At 67.0% G+C, this 20,784-nt stretch overlaps 2 protein-coding genes across 6 annotated transcripts; one reads left to right on the top strand and one right to left on the bottom strand.

Moving 5' to 3' along the window:
• Positions 1-1,084: 1,084 nt before the first annotated feature.
• Positions 1,085-2,902, top strand: ATG101 (autophagy related 101). The gene is made up of 3 exons (XM_065858861.2): positions 1,085-1,169; positions 1,673-1,949; positions 2,048-2,902. The coding sequence occupies exons 1-3, from the start codon at positions 1,153-1,155 to the stop codon at positions 2,450-2,452; spliced, it is 699 nt and encodes a 232-aa protein (XP_065714933.2). The 5' UTR covers positions 1,085-1,152; the 3' UTR covers positions 2,453-2,902.
• A 1,262-nt stretch (positions 2,903-4,164) lies between these two features.
• FMNL3 (formin like 3) lies at positions 4,165-20,652 on the bottom strand. 5 transcript variants are annotated; one of them, XM_065858833.2, is made up of 27 exons: positions 20,436-20,652; positions 18,090-18,173; positions 17,929-18,009; positions 17,774-17,850; positions 16,105-16,188; positions 15,533-15,685; positions 13,742-13,850; positions 13,586-13,662; positions 13,415-13,508; positions 12,359-12,433; positions 12,169-12,279; positions 11,943-12,092; positions 11,756-11,857; positions 11,439-11,685; positions 11,194-11,262; positions 10,796-10,920; positions 10,517-10,719; positions 9,096-9,330; positions 8,649-8,717; positions 8,438-8,518; positions 8,221-8,350; positions 7,978-8,138; positions 6,686-6,787; positions 6,516-6,605; positions 6,321-6,432; positions 6,126-6,223; positions 4,165-4,603 (listed from the first exon to the last, which is right to left on the bottom strand). In XM_065858833.2, the coding sequence occupies exons 1-26, from the start codon at positions 20,580-20,582 to the stop codon at positions 6,132-6,134; spliced, it is 3,060 nt and encodes a 1,019-aa protein (XP_065714905.1). In that variant the 5' UTR covers positions 20,583-20,652; the 3' UTR covers positions 4,165-4,603; positions 6,126-6,131. The 5 variants fall into 5 exon arrangements, with proteins under 5 accessions (XP_065714905.1, XP_065714906.1, XP_065714907.1 ...); XM_065858834.2 differs by having other exon boundaries at positions 11,943-12,089; XM_065858835.2 differs by having other exon boundaries at positions 17,774-17,847.
• Between the last annotated feature and the right edge of the window lie 132 nt (positions 20,653-20,784).

Raw genomic sequence — 20,784 nt, 5'->3', positions numbered from 1 at the left:
GTGCCACAGCCCGGCCGCTGCCTGTCCCAACCTCAGTGACGGTGCCACCCCACACCCCGAAGCCACCAGGGGGGCACCCTGAGGCCACCAGCTGGGTTGGAGGGGGGACGCGTCCCTGTCCCCTCCCCGTGGTGCAGGACTGGCCTCTGCCCACCTTGTCCCCATCCCTGTCCCCATCCCCTTGCTGGGGGCTGCTGCAGGAGGGACGGGGACGCTGGTGCCAGCAGTGCCAGGTAAAAATAGCCCCGCGCTGGCCGCGGCCACACCGGCTGCCCCGGGGACGGGGACGTGTGTCCCGGCATGTGCCCAGCCCTGCGCCCGGTGACATGCCACCGCCACAGCCCCCCTGCTATTTACACCAGGACGTGTGTCACCGCAGCACCATGGGTGGCCTGATGCCAGTGCCCCAAATCCCAGTGTCCCCATGTCCGCCCATCCCCATATCCACCTGTCCATACATCCTATTGTCCCTCTGTCCCCATGTCCATCCATCCCTATGTCCCCCTGTCTCCATGTCCCTTTCTCCAGTATCCTCTGTGTCCCTGTGCCCCAAATCCCCATGTCCCCCTGTCCTGTCTGTCCATATGTCCCCATATTGGTGTCCCTGTGGCCCCATGGCCCCTCTCCCAAGTCCTGTGTCCCCTGTCCCCATGTACATCCCAGTGTTCCCTGTTGCTGCCCCGGGCCATGGCACTGCGGGGGCGTCACCGGAGGTCACCGGTCCCCTCGGTGTCCCCTTTTGCCGCCCCGGGCCATGGCACTGCGGGGGGGTCACCGGAGGTCACCGGTCCCCAGCCCCGCTCAGTAACCGCCACGGAGCCTCCAGTCCAGGGGGGCGCTGTGGGGTCGGGCGCGCTCCGCGGAAGTGAGCCGCTCTGCGCCGCCGGAGACCCAGCTCTGTGGCGTCCCGCCCAGGAACGAACCAAGCGGGCGGCGGTGTGGGGGGGTCAAAGCGGGAACGGCAATGGACACTCCACCATCGGGGCCGCACCGCGGTCGGAAACGGCACCGATGTTCGCAGAAATAATTAAAAGAGGTGTAGAGTGAGGAAACACGGCTACTGCCGCAAGAGGCACTGCCACTTCAGTATGATGGTGTGTTCTAACCCCCCTACGCAGATGGACTGCTCCACTTCCCTCATCCCTTGATCAGATGGTCGGGCCCGGGCGGTGAGTGCGGCCGAACCGGGGGGGAACGGGACCCGGGAGAATGTGAGGTGGGAACGGGACCTGGGAGAGCCGGAACGGGGCCCTGGGTGAGGGTGAGGGTGGCTGGGGGCCGAGGGGATCCCCGGGCTCTCTGGGGGAAATGGGACGTGAGGGGGCCCGTACCGGGACCCCTGGTCCCTGTGGGGTATTGGGGGTCAGTGCCAGACCCCTGATCCCTGTGGGGTATTGGGGGTCAGTACCGGACCCCTGGTCCCTGTGGGGTATTGGGGGTCAGTACCGGACCCCTGGTCCCTGTGGGGTATTGGGGGTCAGTACCGGACCCCTGGCCCCCTACGAGGTGGGGGGGCTCATAGCGGGACCCCTGGTCCCTGTGGGAGGGCACACACTGGGACACCAGGGTCCCTACGGGGAATAAAGGGGGTTGGCAGAGGGGCCGTGACCCGGGGGTGTTGCCCAAGCAGGGGCACAAACAACCCTTCCCCAACACCCTTCTTTACCCGCAGGACCTGCCGTCGTGCCACCCCCGCCATGAACTGCCGTGCGGAGGTGCTGGAGGTGTCGGTGGAGGGCCGGCAGGTGGAGGAGGCCATGCTGGCCGTGCTCCACACCATCCTGCTGCACCGCAGCACCGGCAAGTTCCACTACAAGAAGGAGGGCACCTACTCCATCGGCACCGTGGGCACCCAGGACGTGGACTGCGACTTCATCGACTTCGCCTACGTCCGCGTCTCCTCCGAGGAGCTGGACCGGGCCCTCCGCAAGGCCGTGGGGGAGTTCAAGGTAAGGGAGCCCCGTGGGGGGCTTAAAAACCGTGGGGCTGCGTCCTGTCCTCGCCTGAGCAAGGAAGGTCAGGCCCTGGCCATGCGCTCTCTCGGCAGGACGCGCTGCGCAGCTCTGGCAGCGACGGCATGGGGCAGATCTCCCTGGAGTTCTACCAGAAGAAGAAGTCACGCTGGCCTTTCTCGGACGAGTGCATCCCCTGGGAGCTGTGGACCATCAAGGTGAACGTGGTGAACCTGGCTAACGAGCAGGAGCGGCAGATCTGCCGGGAGAAGGTGGGCGAGAAGCTCTGCGAGAAGATCATCAACATCGTGGAGGTGATGAACCGCCATGAGTACCTGCCCAAGATGCCCACCCAGTCGGAGGTGGACAACGTCTTCGACACCAGCCTGAAGGACGTGCAGCCCTACCTGTACAAGATCTCCTACCAGATCACGGACTCCCTGGGCACCTCGGTCACCACCACCATGCGCCGCCTCATCAAGGACACGCTGGCTCTGTAGGGTGTCACCACAGTGGGTTCACCCCACACAGTGGCACTTTCCGGCACAGCTTTTTGGGACGGTGTCTCTGCTCAGATCCCTCCTCTCTGCCTCCAAAAAGCCTCCTGCGTGGAGCTGAACTCAGCCTGGTCTGTAACTGGGGGGTGCTGCTGGTTTGAGGCGCTCACCCGGTCCGTGAAACCGGCTTGGTGGCTCCTAGCGTGGCTGAGGGTGACGAGTTGTTGGGGTGAGAGCTGCAGGTCAGTGACACCTGGCAGAACGATGCTGTGGATGAACACAGGCCGGGATGGTGGCATCTGAGCCTCGCACAGGCCTTGGCACTTGTCACCGCCTGCCGCCCCCCCAGGTGCCAACCCTGTCCCTGGGGCTGAGCTGCTTGTCTACAGGACCCAGAGCTGAACTCACCCCCTCCTCTGGGGCAAAAATAAAGTAGTTCTGTTTTCGTGGGCAGTCTGATCCCATCCTGGCTGTTGATGGGGCCAGTGTCCGCGGGGTGGGAGGGAAGGGGGTGCGAGGGCTGAACTGGGATGTGAGGACAGGCTGGGATGCGCCATGGGACCCTGACACCCCAATGGGGTGACCCCAGCTGCCCCTGAGTCCCCCAGGGGAGGGGACAGGGTGATCCCCCCTCCCTGCAGGACTCTGTGCCCCTCCCCAGCAGCAAGCGGGGGGGTAAAGCCGCTTCCCCTGCTCGGAGGGGCACCCGCAGGGCACCAGCAGAGTGAGGGGGGCAGCGGGCGCTGCTGAGATGGTCCCTGACATCACTTAAACCCTCCCCGGCTGTCACCGATGTGCCACCGCCCCGCACGCCCGCACTCTGCGCCAGGAGGAGGAGGAGGAGGAGATGAACGGCAGCGCGCAGGCCGGTGCCCGGGGCGGGGATGTGGAGGTGGCCGCCCAAATCGCCGTGGTGCTGGTGCTCGGCCTCGCCGTCACCTTCGCCCTCTTCTTCCTCGGCTGCCACCTGCTGCTGCAGGCCGAGGGTTTGGCGGCCGCCCCGGCGCAGGGCGAGCGGCGCCCGTCCCGTGAGGCCGAGGGGGACACCCAGGGGACAGAGGGACGCTAGAGCCCGGCAGACGGACGGACAGGTGGATGGACGGACCGACAGCAGCGTCTTTGCCCGCAGCGTCTTTGGTGGCACGTGGGGACGGAGCAGGACGGCCCTGGGGACAGCGGATTAAAAGGCAGGGGGGCTGGACGCGGCACTGGGCGCGGCGGTGCTGGTAATCCCCCCCCACCCTGAAAGGGGATTAGGGGAAACTTTTATTCCCTGTTTTGGGGTTAATCTGGTGTGGGGGGGGTGGAACTGGGGTTACATCCTGCCCCCCTGAACCTCCTGTGCCCCAAAGTGCACTGAGGGGAGGCGATGGGGTGACCCCAATGCTCCCACATCCCTCCCCAGCACCAAGGTGGGGGCGAAGCCAGGGCCACCCCCTGCCCCCAAACCCTCTGCACCCCCAAAAACTGCTCCAAGCCCCCCCAGCTGCCAGCACTGGGGTGAACTGGGGCTGCTGATGTGGAGGGGCTTCCCCCCCCTCAACAAAGCGGGTGCCCCCTTAATCCCGCAGCTTTGCTAATGCAGCTGCAAAGCTCGGCTTAAGGGGCTGCTCCCTGCCCGTGGATGTGCCCCCCCTTCCACTCCAGGACATGGGGGGGCTCCCCGGATGCCTGGGTCCCCTCTGCACCTCCCCCCAATGCAGGCAGCGGCCATGTAAAAGACTCCATATATTTCACATGTACAAAAAGTCACTGGGGAGGGTCGGGGGTGGGGGGCACCATCCTGCCACCCCCCACCCCGCTCTGGCTTTGGTCCCTTTTGTTTTTGGCAATTAGTGTTCACATCAGTGGTCAAAGTGACGAGCGCCGGGTTGGGTGGGTCCCCGCGGTCTGACGGGGACTCTGTGGCGGTGACATCCCCCTGGGGACCCCTATGGGGAGGGGATATCACAGGGCTCAGCCCCCGCCGCAGCCACAGGATTTGGCCTTGGGATCCCCCCGGATCAGGGTGGGGACGGTGACGCCTGCGAGCCCGAGCGAGGCCGGTGACACGGGACGTCCCTGCACGGTGATGGTGGGGACGGAGCCCCCCAGGACCCGCATGGCCGTCCTGGGGCCTCACCCTCGCTCAGCTGCAGGCGCGTCCGGCTGCCGCTGCGGGACAGAGGGACAAAGGGACAGTGTCAGGGACCCTGGCCTGAGGACACGCAGGTGACCCCAGTGGGGCCACGGGGGCGCAGGGCCGGGCCTGCAGGCACCGCACTGGGAGCCGGTATTGTGCTGGGATCCTGAGCTGGGATCCAGGATAGGATCCTGCGCTGGGATCCAGTATTGCACTGGGAACCAGTATTGCACTGGGATCCCACTCTGGCATCCACTGTTGTGCTGGGATCCAGTATTGCATGTGGATCCTGCACTAGGATCCAGTATTGCACGTGGATCCTGCACTGGGATCCAGTATTGCACCATAATCCTGCACTGGGATCCAGTGTTGCACTGGGACCTTGCACTGGGAACCAGTATTGCACCGGGATCCTGTGCTGGCATCCAGTATTGCACTGGGATCCAGTATTGCACCATAATCCTGCACTGGGATCCAGTGTTGCACTGGGACCTTGCACTGGGAACCAGTATTGCACCGGGATCCTGTGCTGGCATCCAGTATTGCACTGGGATCCAGTATTGCACCATAATCCTGCACTGGGATCCAGTATTGCACTGGGACCTTGCACTGGGAACCAGTATTGCACCAGGATCCTGTGCTGGCATCCAGTATTGCACTGGGATCCAGTATTGCACCATAATCCTGCACTGGGATCCAGTATTGCACTGTGATCCCGCACTGGGATCCAGTATTGCACTGGAACCCCACACCGCAGCAAAGAAGATCCCTAATTGCTGGTAACTTGCTCTTGCAGCAGGACCCTCACTGGGACCCAGCCTTGCACTGGGATCTGGTGCCAGGATCCTCTGCTGGGATCCGGTATTGTACTGGGACCCTGTGCTGGGACCCCACTCTGCATCAAAGACCCCGTACTGGAAACCCCGTCCTGCACTGGGATCCTGGGCCAAGACCCAACATTGCACCAGGATCCAGTGCGGGGATCGTGTTCCAGAACTCTGTGCTGGGTCCCAGTACCGCACTGGGATCCTGTGCTTGGACCCAGCCTTGCATCAGGATCCAGTGCTGGGGTCCTGTGCTTGGGCCTGGCCTTGCACTGGGAACCAGCACTGGGATCTGGTGTTGAGACCCAGCCTTGCCCTGGGATCCAGTGCTTGGATCCTGTGCCAGGACATGCCTTACATTGGGATTCAGTGCTGGGATTCCAGTGTTGGGACCCAGCCTTGCACTGGGATCCAGTGTTGGGATCTGGTGATGGGACCCAGCCTTGCACTGGGATCCAACCCTGGGATCCTGTGCCAGGACCAGCCTTACACTGGGATCCAGTGCTGGGATCTGGTGTTGGGACCCAGCCTTGCACTGGGATCCAGTGCTGGGATCCGGTGTTGGGACCAGGCTCCCGCACCGAGGAGCTGGGGGGTTCTGGGCACCCCGGGGTGACGGCATGCGGGGGGTGGGGGCGTGCAGGAGGGGGCATGCAGGGCCGGGGGATCCAGGGGCGCCCAGGGGGATCCGCGGGATCCAGGGGGGCCGGGGCCGGGCATGCCGCAGTACCTGGGGCTAACAGCTGGACTCGTCGTGGTGGGACGGGTCGCAGAAGAAGCGGGAGCCCCGCTTGGCCGTGCGGGCCGTGAAGGGGACGCTCTTCAGCGCTGCGGGGGGCACGGGCGGGGGACAGGGACACGTCAGCCCCCGCACGCCAGAGGGACCCAGGCGTCCTGGCCGGGGGGGGGGCGGCGGGGGCCGTACCGGTGATGATGTCCTCGATGGTGCCGTCCTTGCCCTCGTAGACCGGCCGATGGTCCTTGGCCTGGCGCCGGCGCAGCTCCGCGATCAGCTCCTGCTGCTGCCACTTGTTGCGCTGCGGGGGAGGCGTGGGGGTGCCAGGCTGGGGACACGGGTGTCCCCTCCACGTGTCCCCCCGGCGTGCCCACCCGCACTCACCTTCTCCTGCTTCTTGGCCTCCTGCGCCAGCAGCTTCTCCCTCATCACCTCCTCCTGCTTCTTCCGCGCCTCGTTCTCCTGCTCCGCGTCCTGCCGGGGCGAGCGGGCGGTGGGACCCGGTCCCTCAGTGTCACCAACCCCCCCGCCTGTCCCCTCCCACCCCGTCTCACCTTGTAGCAGCGGATGAACCGGACAAAGACCGGGAAGAAGACGGACGGGGGGGTCATCTTGGGGCTCTCACCGAAATACCGCACCACCGCGGTGTAGGCGTCCTGGGGAGGGGGACGGGGCGGTCACCGATGGGCGGCAAGAGCCATGCAATGCAAGACGTGCATGAGGAGTGTGCAAGGCAAGGTGTGCATGGCAAGGTGTGCAAAAGGAGGACACAAAGCAAGTCATGGACAAGGAGTGTGCAAAGCGAGGCGTGGACAAGAGGTGTGCAAAGCAAGCTGTGCACGAGGGGTGTGCAAAGCAAGGTGTGTATGGCAGCTGTGCACAAGCAGCGTGCCAAGCATGGACAAGAGCTGTGCAATGCAAGATGTGCACAGGAGCATGCAAAGCAAGGTGTGCGTGACAAGGAGTGTGCAAAGCAAGGCATGGACAAGAGCCGTGCAAAGCAAGATGTGCACAAGGAGCATGCAAAGCAAGGTGTGCATGATCAGCGTGCAAAGCAAGGCATGGACAAGAGCTCTGCAATGCAAAATGTGCACAAGGAGTGTGCAAAGCAAGGCATGGACAGGAGCTGTGCAGTGCAAAATGTGCACAAGGAGTGTGCAAAGCAAGGCATGGACAGGAGCTGTGCAGTGCAAAATGTGCACAAGGAGTGTGCAAAGCAAGGCATGGACAAGAGCTGTGCAGTGCAAAATGTGCACAAGGAGTGTGCAAAGCAAGGCATGGACAGGAGCTGTGCAGTGCAAAATGTGCACAAGGAGTGTGCAAAGCAAGGCATGGACAGGAGCTGTGCAGTGCAAAATGTGCACAAGGAGTGTGCAAAGCAAGGCATAGACAAGAGCTGTGCAGTGCAAAATGTGCACAAGGAGTGTGCAAAGCAAGGCATGGACAAGAGCTGTGTAATGCAAAATGTGCACAAGGAGTGCAAAGCAAGGTGTGCATGACAAGGAATGCAAGAGTGTGCAAAGTAAGGCATGCACAAGGAGCGTGCAAAACGAGCTGTGCACAAGCAGCATGCAAAGCAAGGCATGGACAAGAGCAGTGCAAAGCAAGCTGTGCACAAGGAGCGTGCAAAGCAAGTTGTGCACGAGCAGCGTGCAAAGCAAGGCATGGACAAGAGCTGTGTAATGCAAAATGTGCACGAGGAGTGTGCAAGGCAAGGTGTGCATGACAAGGAATGCAAGAGGAGTGTGCAAAGCAAAGCATGCACAAGGAGCGTGCAAAACGAGCTGTGCACAAGGAGCGTGCACGCCAAGGCGTGTGCGAGGCACGGCCGCCCCGCAGCGCTCACCTCGGCCGTCCGTGCGTCCTTCTGCAGCCGCTCCAGCTTGCCCTCGCTGGCGCCCAGGAAGGCGCGCAGGACGCCGCTCTCGTGCAGCCCGCACTCGCGCCGCAGCAGCTCCATCCCCCGGCCCAGCTCCTTCACGTCCAGCAGCACGTTCTCCAGGGACACTGTGGGGACACGGGGACAGCTCAGGGGACCCGCAGCCCTGGGGGAAGAGGCGAGTTGGGGGTGCAGGGATGGGGGAGGCACCTGCAGCCGCCTTCTCCACGAAGTGCAGCTCCTGCCAGAAGGTCGCCAGCTCCGGGTACTTCTCCCGCACCGTGAGCGCGATGAAATGCAGCAGCGTCATCTTCCTGTCCGTCGACTTGGTGTCCAGGAGCTGTGGGGTGATTGGAAGGGGTGTCAGGACTGTGGGGTGGGACCCCACGGTCCCAGGGAGCCGGGCAGGGGGCCCGGGGGTGCCCACCAGGTCCAGGCTCTGCAGTTTGAAGCCGTAGACGGCGCCGCGTTTGCTGCTGTTCATGTAGTTGCCCAGCGCCAAGATGATCTGCAGGGGAAAAGCAGCAGGGATGGGGGGGTCAGGGAGCGGGGAGACCCCCACAGGACCCCCCGGCAGGGAGGGAGGGCAGGACCCTGCCCCAGCGGGTCCGCGTGTCCCCTGGCCCCCCCACGCTCACCTCCAACATGCGCTTCAGCTTCTGGGACGACTTGACGGAGGCTGAGGCTGCGATGATGGCGTTGAGTTGCTGCAGGGGGATGGAATCACAGAAGCGTTTGGCTGGGAAAAGCCCCTCAAGATGATGGAGTCCAACCATAACCCACCCCAGCACTGCCCCATGTCCTGAGAACCTCATGTCCGTCTGTCCAGCCCTCCAGGGATGGTGACTCCAGCACTGCCCTGGGCAGCCTGTTCAATGCCCCACAGCCCTTTGGGGAAGAAATTGTCCCCAAGATCCAACCACAACCTCCCCCGGTGCAATTTGAGGCTGTTTCATCTCATCCTGTCACTTGCTACTCAAGAGAAGAGACCAACCCGCTCCAATGTGAACCCAATGGGAGGTCCAGCCAGGGTGAGGGGCCCAGGCACCCCCACTGGTGCGTCCCCTCCCTCCCCGGCTCCGTACCGGCGTCAGCATCTGGAGGTTCTCAGCGAAGTTCCCCAGGAAGGCCATGATGGCCATGCGCTGCGGCAGCCGCTCCACCTTGCTGAACTGCAGCATGAACCGGTCCTCGTCCGCCAGCTCCTCCAGCGGCTTGCGCTCCCGCTCGTACTGCCGCAGCGCCTTGGCCTCCGCCTCCGTGGGCAGGAACCGCATCAGGCACTCCACGAAGTCCACCGGCAGCGTCGCCAGGTCGAACCTGCCCCGCGCACGGCACCGTCGGGAACCGGCACCCCAACCAGAGCTCCTGCACCCCAACCGGCCCCCTGCACCCTGCCTGGGTACCCTGCATCCCAACCAGAGCCCCTGCACCCTGCCTGGGCACTCTGCACCCAACCAGCACCCTGCACCCCAACCAGAGCCACTGCGCCCTGCCTGGGCACCCTGCACCCTGCCTGGGCATCCTGAACCCAACCAGAGCCCCAGCACACCAACCAGAGCCCCTGCACCCTGCCTGGATACCCTGCACCCCAACCAGCCCCATGCACCCTGCCTGGGCATCCTGAACACAACCAGAACCCTGCACCCCAACCAGAGCCCCATGCACCCTGCCTGGGCACCCTGTACCCAACCAGAGCCCCATGCACCCTGCCTGGGCATCCTGCACCCCAACCAGCACCCTGCACCCTACCTGGGCATCCTGAAACCCAACCAGAGCCCCATGCACCCTGCCTGGGCATCCTGCACCCCAACCAGCACCCTGCACCCTACCTGGGCATCCTGAACCCCAACCAGAGCCCCTGCACCCCAACCAGAGCCCACGCACCCTGCCTGGGCACCCTGCACCCCAACCACCACCCTGCACCCTACCTGGGCATCCTACACTCCAACCAGAGCCCCTGCACCCTACCTGGGCATCCTGCATCCCAATCAGAGCCCCTGCACCCCAAACAGCCCCCTGCACCCCAGCCAGAGCCCCTGCACCCCAGTCAGCCCCTCTGCACAGTGTCTGAATCCAGTCCACCCCAACCAGCCCCCTGCACCCTGCTGTCCCCCCTGCACCCCAGCAGTCAGACATGCTGCACCCCCCTTCAGCCCTCTTTCACCCTGCCTGGCTTCCCCTGCACCCCAACCAGCCCCCTACACCCTGTCTGGTCCACGTGAACCCCTACCAGCCCCCTTGCACCCCAGTCAAATCCTCTGCACCCTGCCTGCCCCCCCTGCACCTCAATCAGCACCCTGCACCCTGCCTGGATCCAGTGCACCCCAACCAGACACCTCATACCCTGTCTGGTCCCCCTGCACCTCAACCAGCCCCCTGCACCGTGTCTGGGCACCCTCCATTCTAACCAGTCCCCCTGTATCCTGCTGCACCCTTCTAACCCTCTGCACCCCAACCAGCCCCACACCCTTGAGCCCTGCTGGGCCCCCCAGCGCCCCCATACGTGTGGATGGCTCTGCAGATCTCCTCGGCGCTGCGGCCCGCCTTGCGCAGGGTGATGGCCAGGTTCTTGGCGCGGTTGGCCTCCAGCAGCGTCACCTTGCTGGCCGCCTTCTGCGACGCCTTGTTCTTGGCACAGACGAGGTCCAGGGCAGGACCCTGCGCCTTCGTCTTGAAGAGCTCCTCGAAGCGCTCCAGGTCCAGGTCCTGGCGGGACGAGGTGGGCGGCTCAGGGGTGGCAGTGGTGTCACCATCCCGGCGCTCGGGCCGAGCCCGCACTCACCTCCAGCACCCGCTCGTCGTCCAGCTCGCTGAACACCGTCCCGCTGATCTGGTTGGGCTTCAGCGCCGTCCAGTTGAAGACAGGCAGGCGGAACTTGGTCTTGATGGGCTTCTTGATCCGGATGGCTGCCGGCGGAGCAGGACCCAGCTCAGCCTCCGCCGGGGCCAGGGGACGCGGCCTCTGCCCACCCTGAGCCACCCGGTCCCCGGGCTGTCACCGTCCCCTGTGCCTCTCCATCCCCTTGCCGTGGTCCCTGCACCCATCCCTTGGCCATCGCGACCATGACCCCCTGCAAACCTCCCTCTGTCCCCACGGTCCCTGCACTGTCCCTGTCCTCATGGTCCCTGCACTGTTCCCATGGTCCCCGTACCGTCCCCACGGTCCCCCTGCCCACCTACCCGAGAGCCCCACGGTGAGGGCGATGGAGGGCGAAGCCCCGGGCAGCGGTGGGGCCGGGGGGCACTTGCCTGTAAAAGGAAGGGGGGGGTGAGATTGTGCTGGGACAGCCCCATTTTGGGGACCCCCCAGCCTCAGGAGCGGTCCGGCACTGGGGACACCCAAGTTTTGGAGCCACCCCCATCCTGGGGATGCCCCAGCTCTGGGGACAGCCCAGCTGGGATGTCCCAGTTTCAGGGATGCTCACCTGGGAGTGGGGGTGCAGGGGGTGGCAGGGGGGGCGGCGGGGGGGGCGGGGGGGGCGCAGGCTCTGCGGGGGGCAGCACAGGGACCCGCGGGGGCTCCTCCAGGGGCTCGGGCTCGGGCTGGGGAGGGGGCTCAGCGCCCGGCACCGGGGGCGGCTCGGAGCCGTAGCGGCGGCGGAAAGCCTCGTCCTTCTCCTTGATCATCCGCCGCAGCGTGTGCACTTGGTGGCTCGTGTGCTCGTAGGTCTCCTGGGGACAGCGAGCGTCAGGCCGGGGGGGGTGACAGGACCCTGCCCCGCTCCCCATGGCCCCCACGCACCTTCACCGCCTCCAGCTCCTTCTCCCGCTGCAGCAGCTGCTTCTCCAGCTCCGCCACCCGCATCATATTCTCATTCTCCAGGTCCAGCAGCTTCTCCGTCAGCTGCGGGGGGGACACGGCTATGACAGCACCTCGGGCACCCCTCCCGCTATCACCGCTGATGTCTGGGACCCCCCCGCTCACATACATGGGACAGATGCTCCTCCAGCTCTTCCACCTTCTCCAGGGCCACGTTCTTGGTCTCGGCGTCCTCCAGCAGCCCCCCCACGTCGAAGACGTTGTCCAGGTACGCCTGGATCTGCACCTGCAGCTTCTCGCTCTCCGTGTGCCTCGACTTCTGTGGCATCGGGGCGGCGTCAGGGATAGGGGGGGTTCCTCAGTGCGGCCCCCCCAGCCCCACGACCCCCCCGGACCTGCAGGAACTCCTCCAGCCCCAGCTTGGTGAACTCGTATTGCAGATGGACGCGGAAGTTCATGTCCTCCACCGAGTGCACCACGATGTTGATGAACTGCATGCAGGCCACCTGCGGGCAGGGCTGGCGTCACCCAGAGTCCCTCTGGCACCAGGGGACCGCCCCCCCAGCCCCAGAGCGGGGGTCCCACCATGAAGTCGATGCTGCTGTCCTCGTTGCGGAAATAGTCCATGAGGCGCTCGAAGCGATGCTTCTCCTTGCAGACCTGGGCGGGCAGCGGACACGGGGTTCACCAGGACTGGTCCCCCCGTCACTGTCCCCAGATCCCCATGGCCCCCGTCCCCACAGCCCAGTCGGCTCCTGGTGACCCTGATGCCCCAGTCGCAGCCTGACCTCATCCCCCTGTCCCAGTCTGGTCCTGGTGTTCCCAGTTCCACCATTCCCTGGGTCCTGGTCCCCAATCCCAGCCTGATCCCGTGTGCCCAGTGTCCCAGTGCCCCCATCCCAGCCTGATCCTGTGTCCCCAGTGTCCCAGTGCCCCCATCCCAGCCTGATCCTGTGCCCCCAGTCTTCGCATCCCAGCCTGATCCTGTGTCCCCAGTGTCCCAGTGTCCCCATCCCAGCCTGATCCTGTGTCCCCAGTGTCCCAGTGTCCCCATCCCAGCCTGATCCTGTGTCCCCAGTGTCCCAGTGCCCCCATCCCAGCCTGATCCTGTGCCCCCAGTCTTCGCATCCCAGCCTGATCCTGTGTCCCCAGTGTCCCAGTGTCCCCATCCCAGCCTGATCCTGTGTCCCCAGTGTCCCAGTGTCCCCATCCCAGCCTGATCCTGTGCCCCCAGTCTTCGCATCCCAGCCTGATCCTGTCCCCCCGTAGTGTCCCAGTGTCCCCATCCCAGCCTGATCCTGTCCCCGCAGTGTCCCCATCCCAGCCTGACCCTGTCCTCATCCCAGCCTTATCCTGTGCCCCCAGTGTCCCAGTGTCCCCATCCCAGCCTGACCCTGTCCCCACCCAGTGTCCCCATCCCAGCCCGATCCTGTCCCCCAATGTCCCAGTGTTCCCAGTCCCAGCCTGCTCCTGTGCCCTCAGTGTCCCAGTGTCCCCATCCCAGCCTGACCCTGTCCTCATCCCAGCCTGCTCCTGTGCCCCCAGTGTCCCAGTGTCCCCACCCCAGCCTGCTCCTGTCCCCTCAGTGTCCCCATCCCAGCCTGCTCCTGGTCCCCCCCGTGTCCCCACCCCACCCCGCACCTCCTTGAAGTTGTCAAAGGCCGCCAGGATGATCTCGTGGCCGCCGCGCACCAGGCAGACGGCCGCCAGCAGCTCCAGCACCAGCGCCTTTGTCCTGCGGCACAGCAGCACCGGCACCGTCACCCCCGGTGGCACCGCGACCCCCCCCGCCACCACCAGACCCCCCCTTACCTGGGGTTCTTGTTATTGAGGCTCAGGGCAATCTCGTTGACCGCGTGGGGGTGGGACATGACCAGGTTGAAGCCATACTGCGGGGACGGGGCAGGGACGGTGTCAGCGGTGCCAGCGCGGTGGCAGCAGCGTCCCCCCCCCGTGGGACGGCGGTACCTGGTAGTTCATGATGGCCCGGAGACACATGATGCAGAGGTGGACGTCGTCCTTCTGGCTCACCAGGCGCGAGTTCTTCAGCGCCCTGCGGCTCGGCAGCGTGCCGTAGCTGGGGGGACACGCGGTGCCGGTGAGCGGGACCCGCGCCGCCGGTGCTGCACCGCCAGCGCTCGCCCGGGCGGGAACCGGACCCGCAGGTGGGGACCAGGGTGGGGACAGCGTGGGGACAGCTGGGGTTTTGGAGGGGCAGAGGCAGAGAGAAGCGGCTGGAGGGCAAGAGGGACAGAGGCTGGCGGAGACGCGGAGCGGAGCCGCCGCGCCGGCCACGGGCAGCCGGTACTTACCCGGCGGGCGAGCGGCGAGGCGGGCACGGAGGAGAGAGAGAGAGAGCAGCCAGAGAGGGGGGGCCCGGCCCTGGAAGCAGAACGGGGCACGTTACCCCAGGGCGCGGGCAGAGCCAGAGCGGGGCGAGCGGAGGCAGCGTGGCCGCGGCGGGCGCGGGACGGGCAGGATGGGGCCGGCAGCGCTGAGCTGCTGCGGGTGGGCAGGGCGCGGCGCGGCGGGCAGGAGGGGACACGGCGCGCGAGGCGGCGCGGGATGCAGCCACGTGCCACGGCACAGCCACGGCACAGCCACAGCACAGCCACAGCACAGCCACGGCACAGCCACGGCACAGCCACGGCACAACCACGGCACAGCCACACCGTGGGCAAGGCGCAGCCTGGTGCTCGCGGTGCAGTGGAGGCAGAGCCGGCACGCAGGATGTGGCATGTGCCACAGACACAATGGTGCATGGCACAGAGCAGGATGGTGCGTGGTACAGAGCGCACCACAGGCGGGATGGTCCACGGCACGGTATGCCCCATGGCAGGGTGGTGCTTGGAATGGCATGCACCACAACCAGCACGGTTTATGGCACAGGGCAGGATGGTTCGTGGCCTGGCACACAGCATGGGCAGGACTGTGCATGGCACAGGGCACGCTTGGCCTGGCACACACCACGGCAGGATGGTGCTTGGTGTGGCACACATCGCAAGTGGGATGGCTTATGGCACAGGGCATAATGGCACAACATACACCATGGGCAGGATTGTGCGCGGCACAGGGCACACCTGGCATGGCACACACCATGGCAGGATGGTGCAGGGCCTGGCACACACCACGGCAGGACGGTGCTTGGCGTGGCACACACTGCAAGTGGGATGGCTTATGGCACAGGGCACAGTGGCACCACAGGCAGGATTGTGTGCAGCACAGGGCACACCTGGCCTGGCACACATCACGGGCAGGATTGTGTGTGGCACAGGGCACACCTGGCATGGCACGCACCACGGCAGGATGGTGCTTGGCGTGGCACACACCGCAAGTGGGATGGCTTATGGCACAGGGCATAATGGCACAACATACACCATGGGCAGGACTGTGTGCGGCACAGGGCACACCTGGCATGGCACACATCATGGGCAGGATTGTGTGCGGCACAGGGCACACCTGGCATGGCACGCACCACAGCAGGATGGTGCAGGGCCCGGCACACCCCATGGCAGGATGGTGCTTGGCGTGGCACACACCACAAGTGGGATGGCTTATGGCACAGGGCACAAGCTGCACCACAGGCAGCATTGTGCGTGGCGCAGGGCACGCTGGCGCGGCACACACCACGGCTGGACGGTGCTCGGCACAACACGCAGCAAGCGGCAGCGCCGTGGCCAGCGGAGCCGGCAGAACGGGGCAGCCGCTGTGCACGGCAGCACGGCGTCCCCTGCGGGCGCTGGCACAGCGGGTACGTACCGGAGCGCGGTCTGGCGGGCCGAGCGGGCCAGGCTGCTGGCGAAGGGGGCGGGCAGGGCGCTGGGGTGCTGCAGATCCTCGATGGACCTGCTCCAGGCGCGCAGCTTCTCCAGCGCGCCATCCTCGCCACCTTCCAGGCCCTCCAGGTCCAACCTGGGTGGGACACGCGCGCGGGGTGGCGGGGGGCACACGGCTTCGGCACGGAGCGGCGCAGCCACCGCGGCAAGCGCTGAAGCGGGCAGCAGCGGCGGGGCAGGGAGAGGAGCGAGGGGCGGCCCTGGGACCCCCGGCCCAGGTGGGCAGGAGGGGGCCGAGCATCCCGTGTCCCTGGGTACCCCAGGGCAGGTGCGTCCCCATGTGCCGGTGCCGATAAGGGGCGAGCGGTATCGGCCACCGACAGCAGGGACCTGCCCGGGGGCACCAGGACCCTCTGCATCCCCGGTCCCCTAGCAGCCCAGGGATCTCCCACACCCCAGGGACCCCCCGCACCCAGGGATCTCCCACACTCCAGAGACCACCCAGCACCCCAGGGACCCCCCAGCACCGCAGGGACCCCCCAACACCTCACTCACATGACAGCGCACTGGGCGAAGGACAAGTAGTTCACCAGCACATCCAGCCCCTTGTTCTCGTCGTTGAGGAACTCACGCACCCACCTACAGCACCCAGCACCCGTCAGGGCCTGCAGGAGCTGGTGACCCCCCCAACGGCATGATGCCCCCACCATGGGGACCTGGTGCAGGGATGGGGAGGGGGCGGCAGGGGCAGCATGGGGCTGCAGTGGCGGTTGCAGCTCCTCTGCTATCGGTGGTGCCAGCGCCGGTGCAGCTTTATCTGCCGGTTGCAGGGTAGGGAGGGCGGGAAGCTGTGCTGGGTGCTGGGGCTGTGCCCCCCCCAGCCCTGGGCACCCTGCGGTGGGGGGGTCGGGGTGCCCTGGACCCCTGGGAGCAGATGAGGGTGCAGGTGTGAGGTGCTGCACAAGGAGCCTGGCTGAGATGTGCAGGGGGTGCAAGGGATGTGTGTGCGTATGGGGTGGGGGCACAGGGGTGTGTGTGCATGGGGATGGGGGGCACAGGGGTGTGTGTCCATGGAGGGGGGCACAGGGGTGTGTGTGCATGAAGGGGGCACAGGGGTGTGTGTATAGGGGGTACTCATTGTGGGGGGTGTATATGACATGGGGGCACAGGGGTGTGTGTACAGGGTGGGGTACAGGAGTGTGTGCATTGAAGGGGCACAGGGGTGTGTGTGCATGGGGATGGGGGGCACAGGGGTGTGTGTGCATGAGGGGGTGCACAGGGGTGTGTGTGCATGGGGATGGGGGGCACAGGGGCGTGTGTGCAAGGGGGGGACACAGGGGTGTGTGTGCATGGGGATGGGGGGGCACGGGGTGTGTGTGCATGGGGGGGTGCACAGGGGTGTGTGTACGGGGGTACTCATGGTGGGGGGGGTGTATGACAAGGGGGCACAGGTTTGCATGACATGGGCACGTGCATGGGGGGGGACCCGCACAGGGAGACTGCGAGGGGGGGGCTGCACCCAGGAGCACCGTGAGCACAGGGGGTGCACCCACGGCCTGGGTGTCACCCCCGCCGGCACCCCTGCCCACGGCTGAGTCCGGCAGCAGCGGGAGCCGGGGGGGCCGCGGCCGCCCCTTTCCTGCCGGCGCCAGCCCCTCGCCCCAGCCCGTTTCCTGTCTCCGGTCGCTGCTATTTCCAGGCCGCGAGCGGGGAAGAGCCGAACGGTGCGGCCGTGGCACAGCCCGGCACGTGCACGAGCCGCCCCGAGCACACGGCCGGGGAGCCGGGTGCCCACGGTGATGTCCCCACTGTCCCCAGCAATGTCCCCGTCCCTCCGGTCAGCCCCGGTGCATCACACCGGAGCGATGAGCCGTCGGTGCGGGTGCCGGTGCTGAGCCCCGCGGTGCTGGGAGGAGCCGGGCAGGATCCATCCGTGCCGCTTCACACAGGGTGTCACCGCGGGGTGTCACCGCGGCCCATCCGCCCACGGCATCCACCCCCGGGACCCGCTCGCCGGCAGCACTGGCCCGCGGCACAGCCGGGGCAGGAACCGGCACAGTTCCTGCAGCGCCTCCGGCTTCCCCTGCAGCTGCAGCGGGGCTGGTCTGGGACCCCGTGACCCCCCCAGGACACTGGGACCCCCCCTGGACCTCACAAACAACCCCCAGGACCCCACAAACAACCCCTGGGACCCCACAAACAACCCCCAGGACCCCGCGCTCACCCGATGTGGTTGGTCCTCAGGCTGATCTCCAGCTCGCGCAGGACCTTGGTCGATTCCTGCACCCTCCGCCTGAACTTCTGGGGACAGAGTGGGTGCTGAACTGTGCCCCCCATGGCCCCCACCTCCCCAGCTCCCCCGGCCCCCCAGCCCCTCACCTTCCGCGTGACGCCCGGCTCCAGGAAGCTCCGCAGCTTCTGGATGTAGGTGTGGGGGGGGCTCTTCACCTGGAACCGCTCCTGGGGGGACAGGGGGGTGGTGACACCGCACGGCAGCGCAGCCCCCGCCTCAGCCCCCCCGTGACACCCCGGTCCCACACCTGGTCACAGATGAGGTCCCACTTCTTCTCGTTGTCGTACTGGCGCAGCAGCCGGGCCTTGTCAGGGGGCAGGTTCATGGAGCTCTGGGGACAGAGGGGGACTGTCACACCAGGGGACACGGGGACACTGGGACACTCCCCATCCTGGGGGCACCCAGAACCACAGCGCACCCAGGATCTCCCCCGAGGGACACTGGGGCACTGGTGCCACACATGTGACACAGAGACACTTTGACACTTCCTATCCCAGGGGCACCCAGACCCACAGCGCACCCAGGGTCCCCCCCGAGGGACACTGGGGCACTGGTGCCACACATGTGACACGGGGACAGCAGTGCCACCATCGCCATGTGCCAGCCACCGGCAGCACCAAATCTCGCCAGCGCCGACCCGTCCTTCCTGTCTGCACCCGCTTCCTCGCCGGCAAACCGCAGCCTCCGCTCCCTGACCGCGGCGCTTGCCGGGGCGCTGGGCGCCGTCACGGCAGAGCGTGGGGAGCACTGAGGTAAGACGTGGCCTGGGACACCGGTGTCACCAAAGACACCAACGGGATGCCGGGGTGGAAACGGAGGATGCTGGGTGGCTGTGGGCTTGAGGCTGCCCTGGTGGGCGATGCCACCCCGGCGAGGCGGTTGCGGCGCAGCCCCGTTAGCAGGATACGGCCATCGCCGCAGCGGGGAGGTGCCGATGTTCCACCCGCCCCGCGGCAGCTAAAATTATCCCTCCCCTGGTCATCCCGGTCCCACGGAGCCGCAGGAAACAGGGGCAGAGCCTGGGCGAGGCCGGGCACCCGGGTGGGGGCGCAGCGGGGGGGGACAGTCCCATGGGAGCAGGGATGTCACCACCGGGATGGGGTCCCACCAGCATTGCCACGGGGATGGGGATGTTGCCCCCCTCCCCATGGGGCCGCAGTTGTTTGGACACGATGGCAAAGTCCCGGGGATGGAGGAGCGTGGGGGGGACGTGGAGCCCCCGGGCAGGGGCGGGGGGCACTGGGGGGGCTGTGGAGCGCAGCCGCCCTCCTTCCCGCCGCTCGGCTTCCTGCCTTTGTGGCGGGAGCGCGGCCGCTCCTGGCCGGGCATTTCCTCCGCCACCGCCCCGCACCGGGACCCCCTCCCGCTGCCCCGGGACTCAGCCCCCGCAGGGAACGGGGGCGACCGCGGCTGGAGCCCACCCTGGGGCTGGGGGACACTTGGGGACAAATCCTGCCCGTTTGGGGGCCACCGGCCGCGTCACATCATGAAAGATTTTCCTCCGCCGGGGTGGGGATTTTGGGGGTGGCGGCACCGGGGTGCCCCCGGTGCCGCCACCCCCAAAATCCCCACCCCGGCGTTGGTGTCACCCAGCAGGATGTGTCCCCCCCGCCACCCGCCCTGCGTGGGATGCGGGGACTCGCCCCACTCACCACGCGGGTGCCACTCGCCGCTGGGGACACAGTCCCGCGCTGGGGGTGCAAGTGCCCCCCGGTGCCCCCCAGTTCGGGCTCCCAAGCCCCGTGGGGCCACGCTCGGCATTTCCTGCCCGGCCGCGGCTTCCGCTGGCTACGGCCACCACCGGGACAGCTGTGCCGTGCTGTCCCTGGTGTCACCTGGCCGTGGTGGCCCCCCAAAACAAAGCCAGCGCCGCGCTGGCACCGTGGATGTGCCACCCCATCCATGGGGACACGGCGCTGCGTGACAAGCCAGCGGTTGGTGGGTCGCGGTGGCCCCCACGGCATTAGGGGTCCCGATGGTACCAGGGTCACGGGGGATGGGGGTGGTGAGGCCACCGCTGAGCCATGTCCCGGTAACCGGGTGGCACCGCAGCCTTGGTGAGCGCTGCGGTGCGGCCACCGCCCCTGCTGTCACAGCGGAGCGGGGACACACAGCGCCCGTGCCGACGGGGACAACGCACCCACGGGGACTCGTGTGCCACCCGCGAGGGGACTTTCCCAGATCGAAAAGTCCCGGGGCCGACGGGACCCCCCACGGTGGCACCGGGAGCCGCGTCACCCCCGGGGCTGTCCCGGGACGGGTTTCCCCCGGGGCTGCTCTCAGCCCCGCAGCCACTGCCCATCCCGGCGGGCAGCGGCGTTCCCTGTCCGCCCCCGGTTCCTCCGGCCGCCGGTGCCGTCCCCGCGGTCCCCGCCCGCCCGCAGCCGGACGCCGGGGGAGAACGCGGCGGCGGGGCGCGTCCGGCCCGGGAGGTCGCAGCGTAGGGGTCCAGGGAGGGAGCGAGCGGGAGGGCGCAGCGGGACCCGGAGGGAGCGGAGCGGGAGCAGGGACGGAGAGCGGGGGAAGCGTCCCGGGGGGGACGCCCCGGGAACCGGAGGAGCGTGGCGGGCGGGGCCGGGGGTCGGTCTCTCACCAACACCAGGGCGAAGCGCTCCTCCAGCTCGCAGGGCTCCGGCATCGGCATCTTGCCCGGGGTGAGGAGTCCGGGCCCCCCCGGACCCGTCGCCGCTCCCGGGCCCCGGGGCAGCGCCTCCCCGTCCGCACTCTCCACGTTCCCCATCCCCGGCCCAGGCACCGGGGGGCGGCGGAGGAGGCACAAGCCCGTCGCGTCCGGCCGCCGCTGCCGCCTCCCGGGCCCGCCCGGCCCCGCCCCGCCCCGCCCCGCCGGGCTGCCCGCGGTGCCGCGGCGGAGCCGCCAGGGGGCGCCCAAGGGCGGACGGGCGACGGCGCCACCGGGGGGCGCCCACAGGCAGGAGAGAGCC

The sequence above is a fragment of the Patagioenas fasciata genome, chromosome 28, assembly GCF_037038585.1.
Source record: "Patagioenas fasciata isolate bPatFas1 chromosome 28, bPatFas1.hap1, whole genome shotgun sequence".
NCBI classification, from domain to species: Eukaryota; Metazoa; Chordata; class Aves; order Columbiformes; family Columbidae; genus Patagioenas; species Patagioenas fasciata.
Note: the sequence above shows the minus strand (reverse complement) of the source record. Positions and strands in the feature narration are given on the sequence as shown.

Bases quoted from the DNA above. Each gene is read 5' to 3' on its own strand.
- ATG101 (XM_065858861.2), top strand. The intron at 1,950-2,047 runs GTAAGGGAGCCC...CTCTCTCGGCAG, and splicing joins AGGCCGTGGGGGAGTTCAAG to GACGCGCTGCGCAGCTCTGG.
- FMNL3 (XM_065858832.2), bottom strand. From the start codon at position 20,582: ATGGGGAACGTGGAGAGTGCGGACGGGGAGGCGCTGCCCCGGGGCCCG. The intron at 10,720-10,795 runs GTGAGTGCGGGC...TCGTCCCGCCAG, and splicing joins ACGACGAGCGGGTGCTGGAG to GACCTGGACCTGGAGCGCTT. The intron at 6,224-6,320 runs GTACGGCCCCCG...TGCCCCCCGCAG, and splicing joins CATCGAGGACATCATCACCG to CGCTGAAGAGCGTCCCCTTC.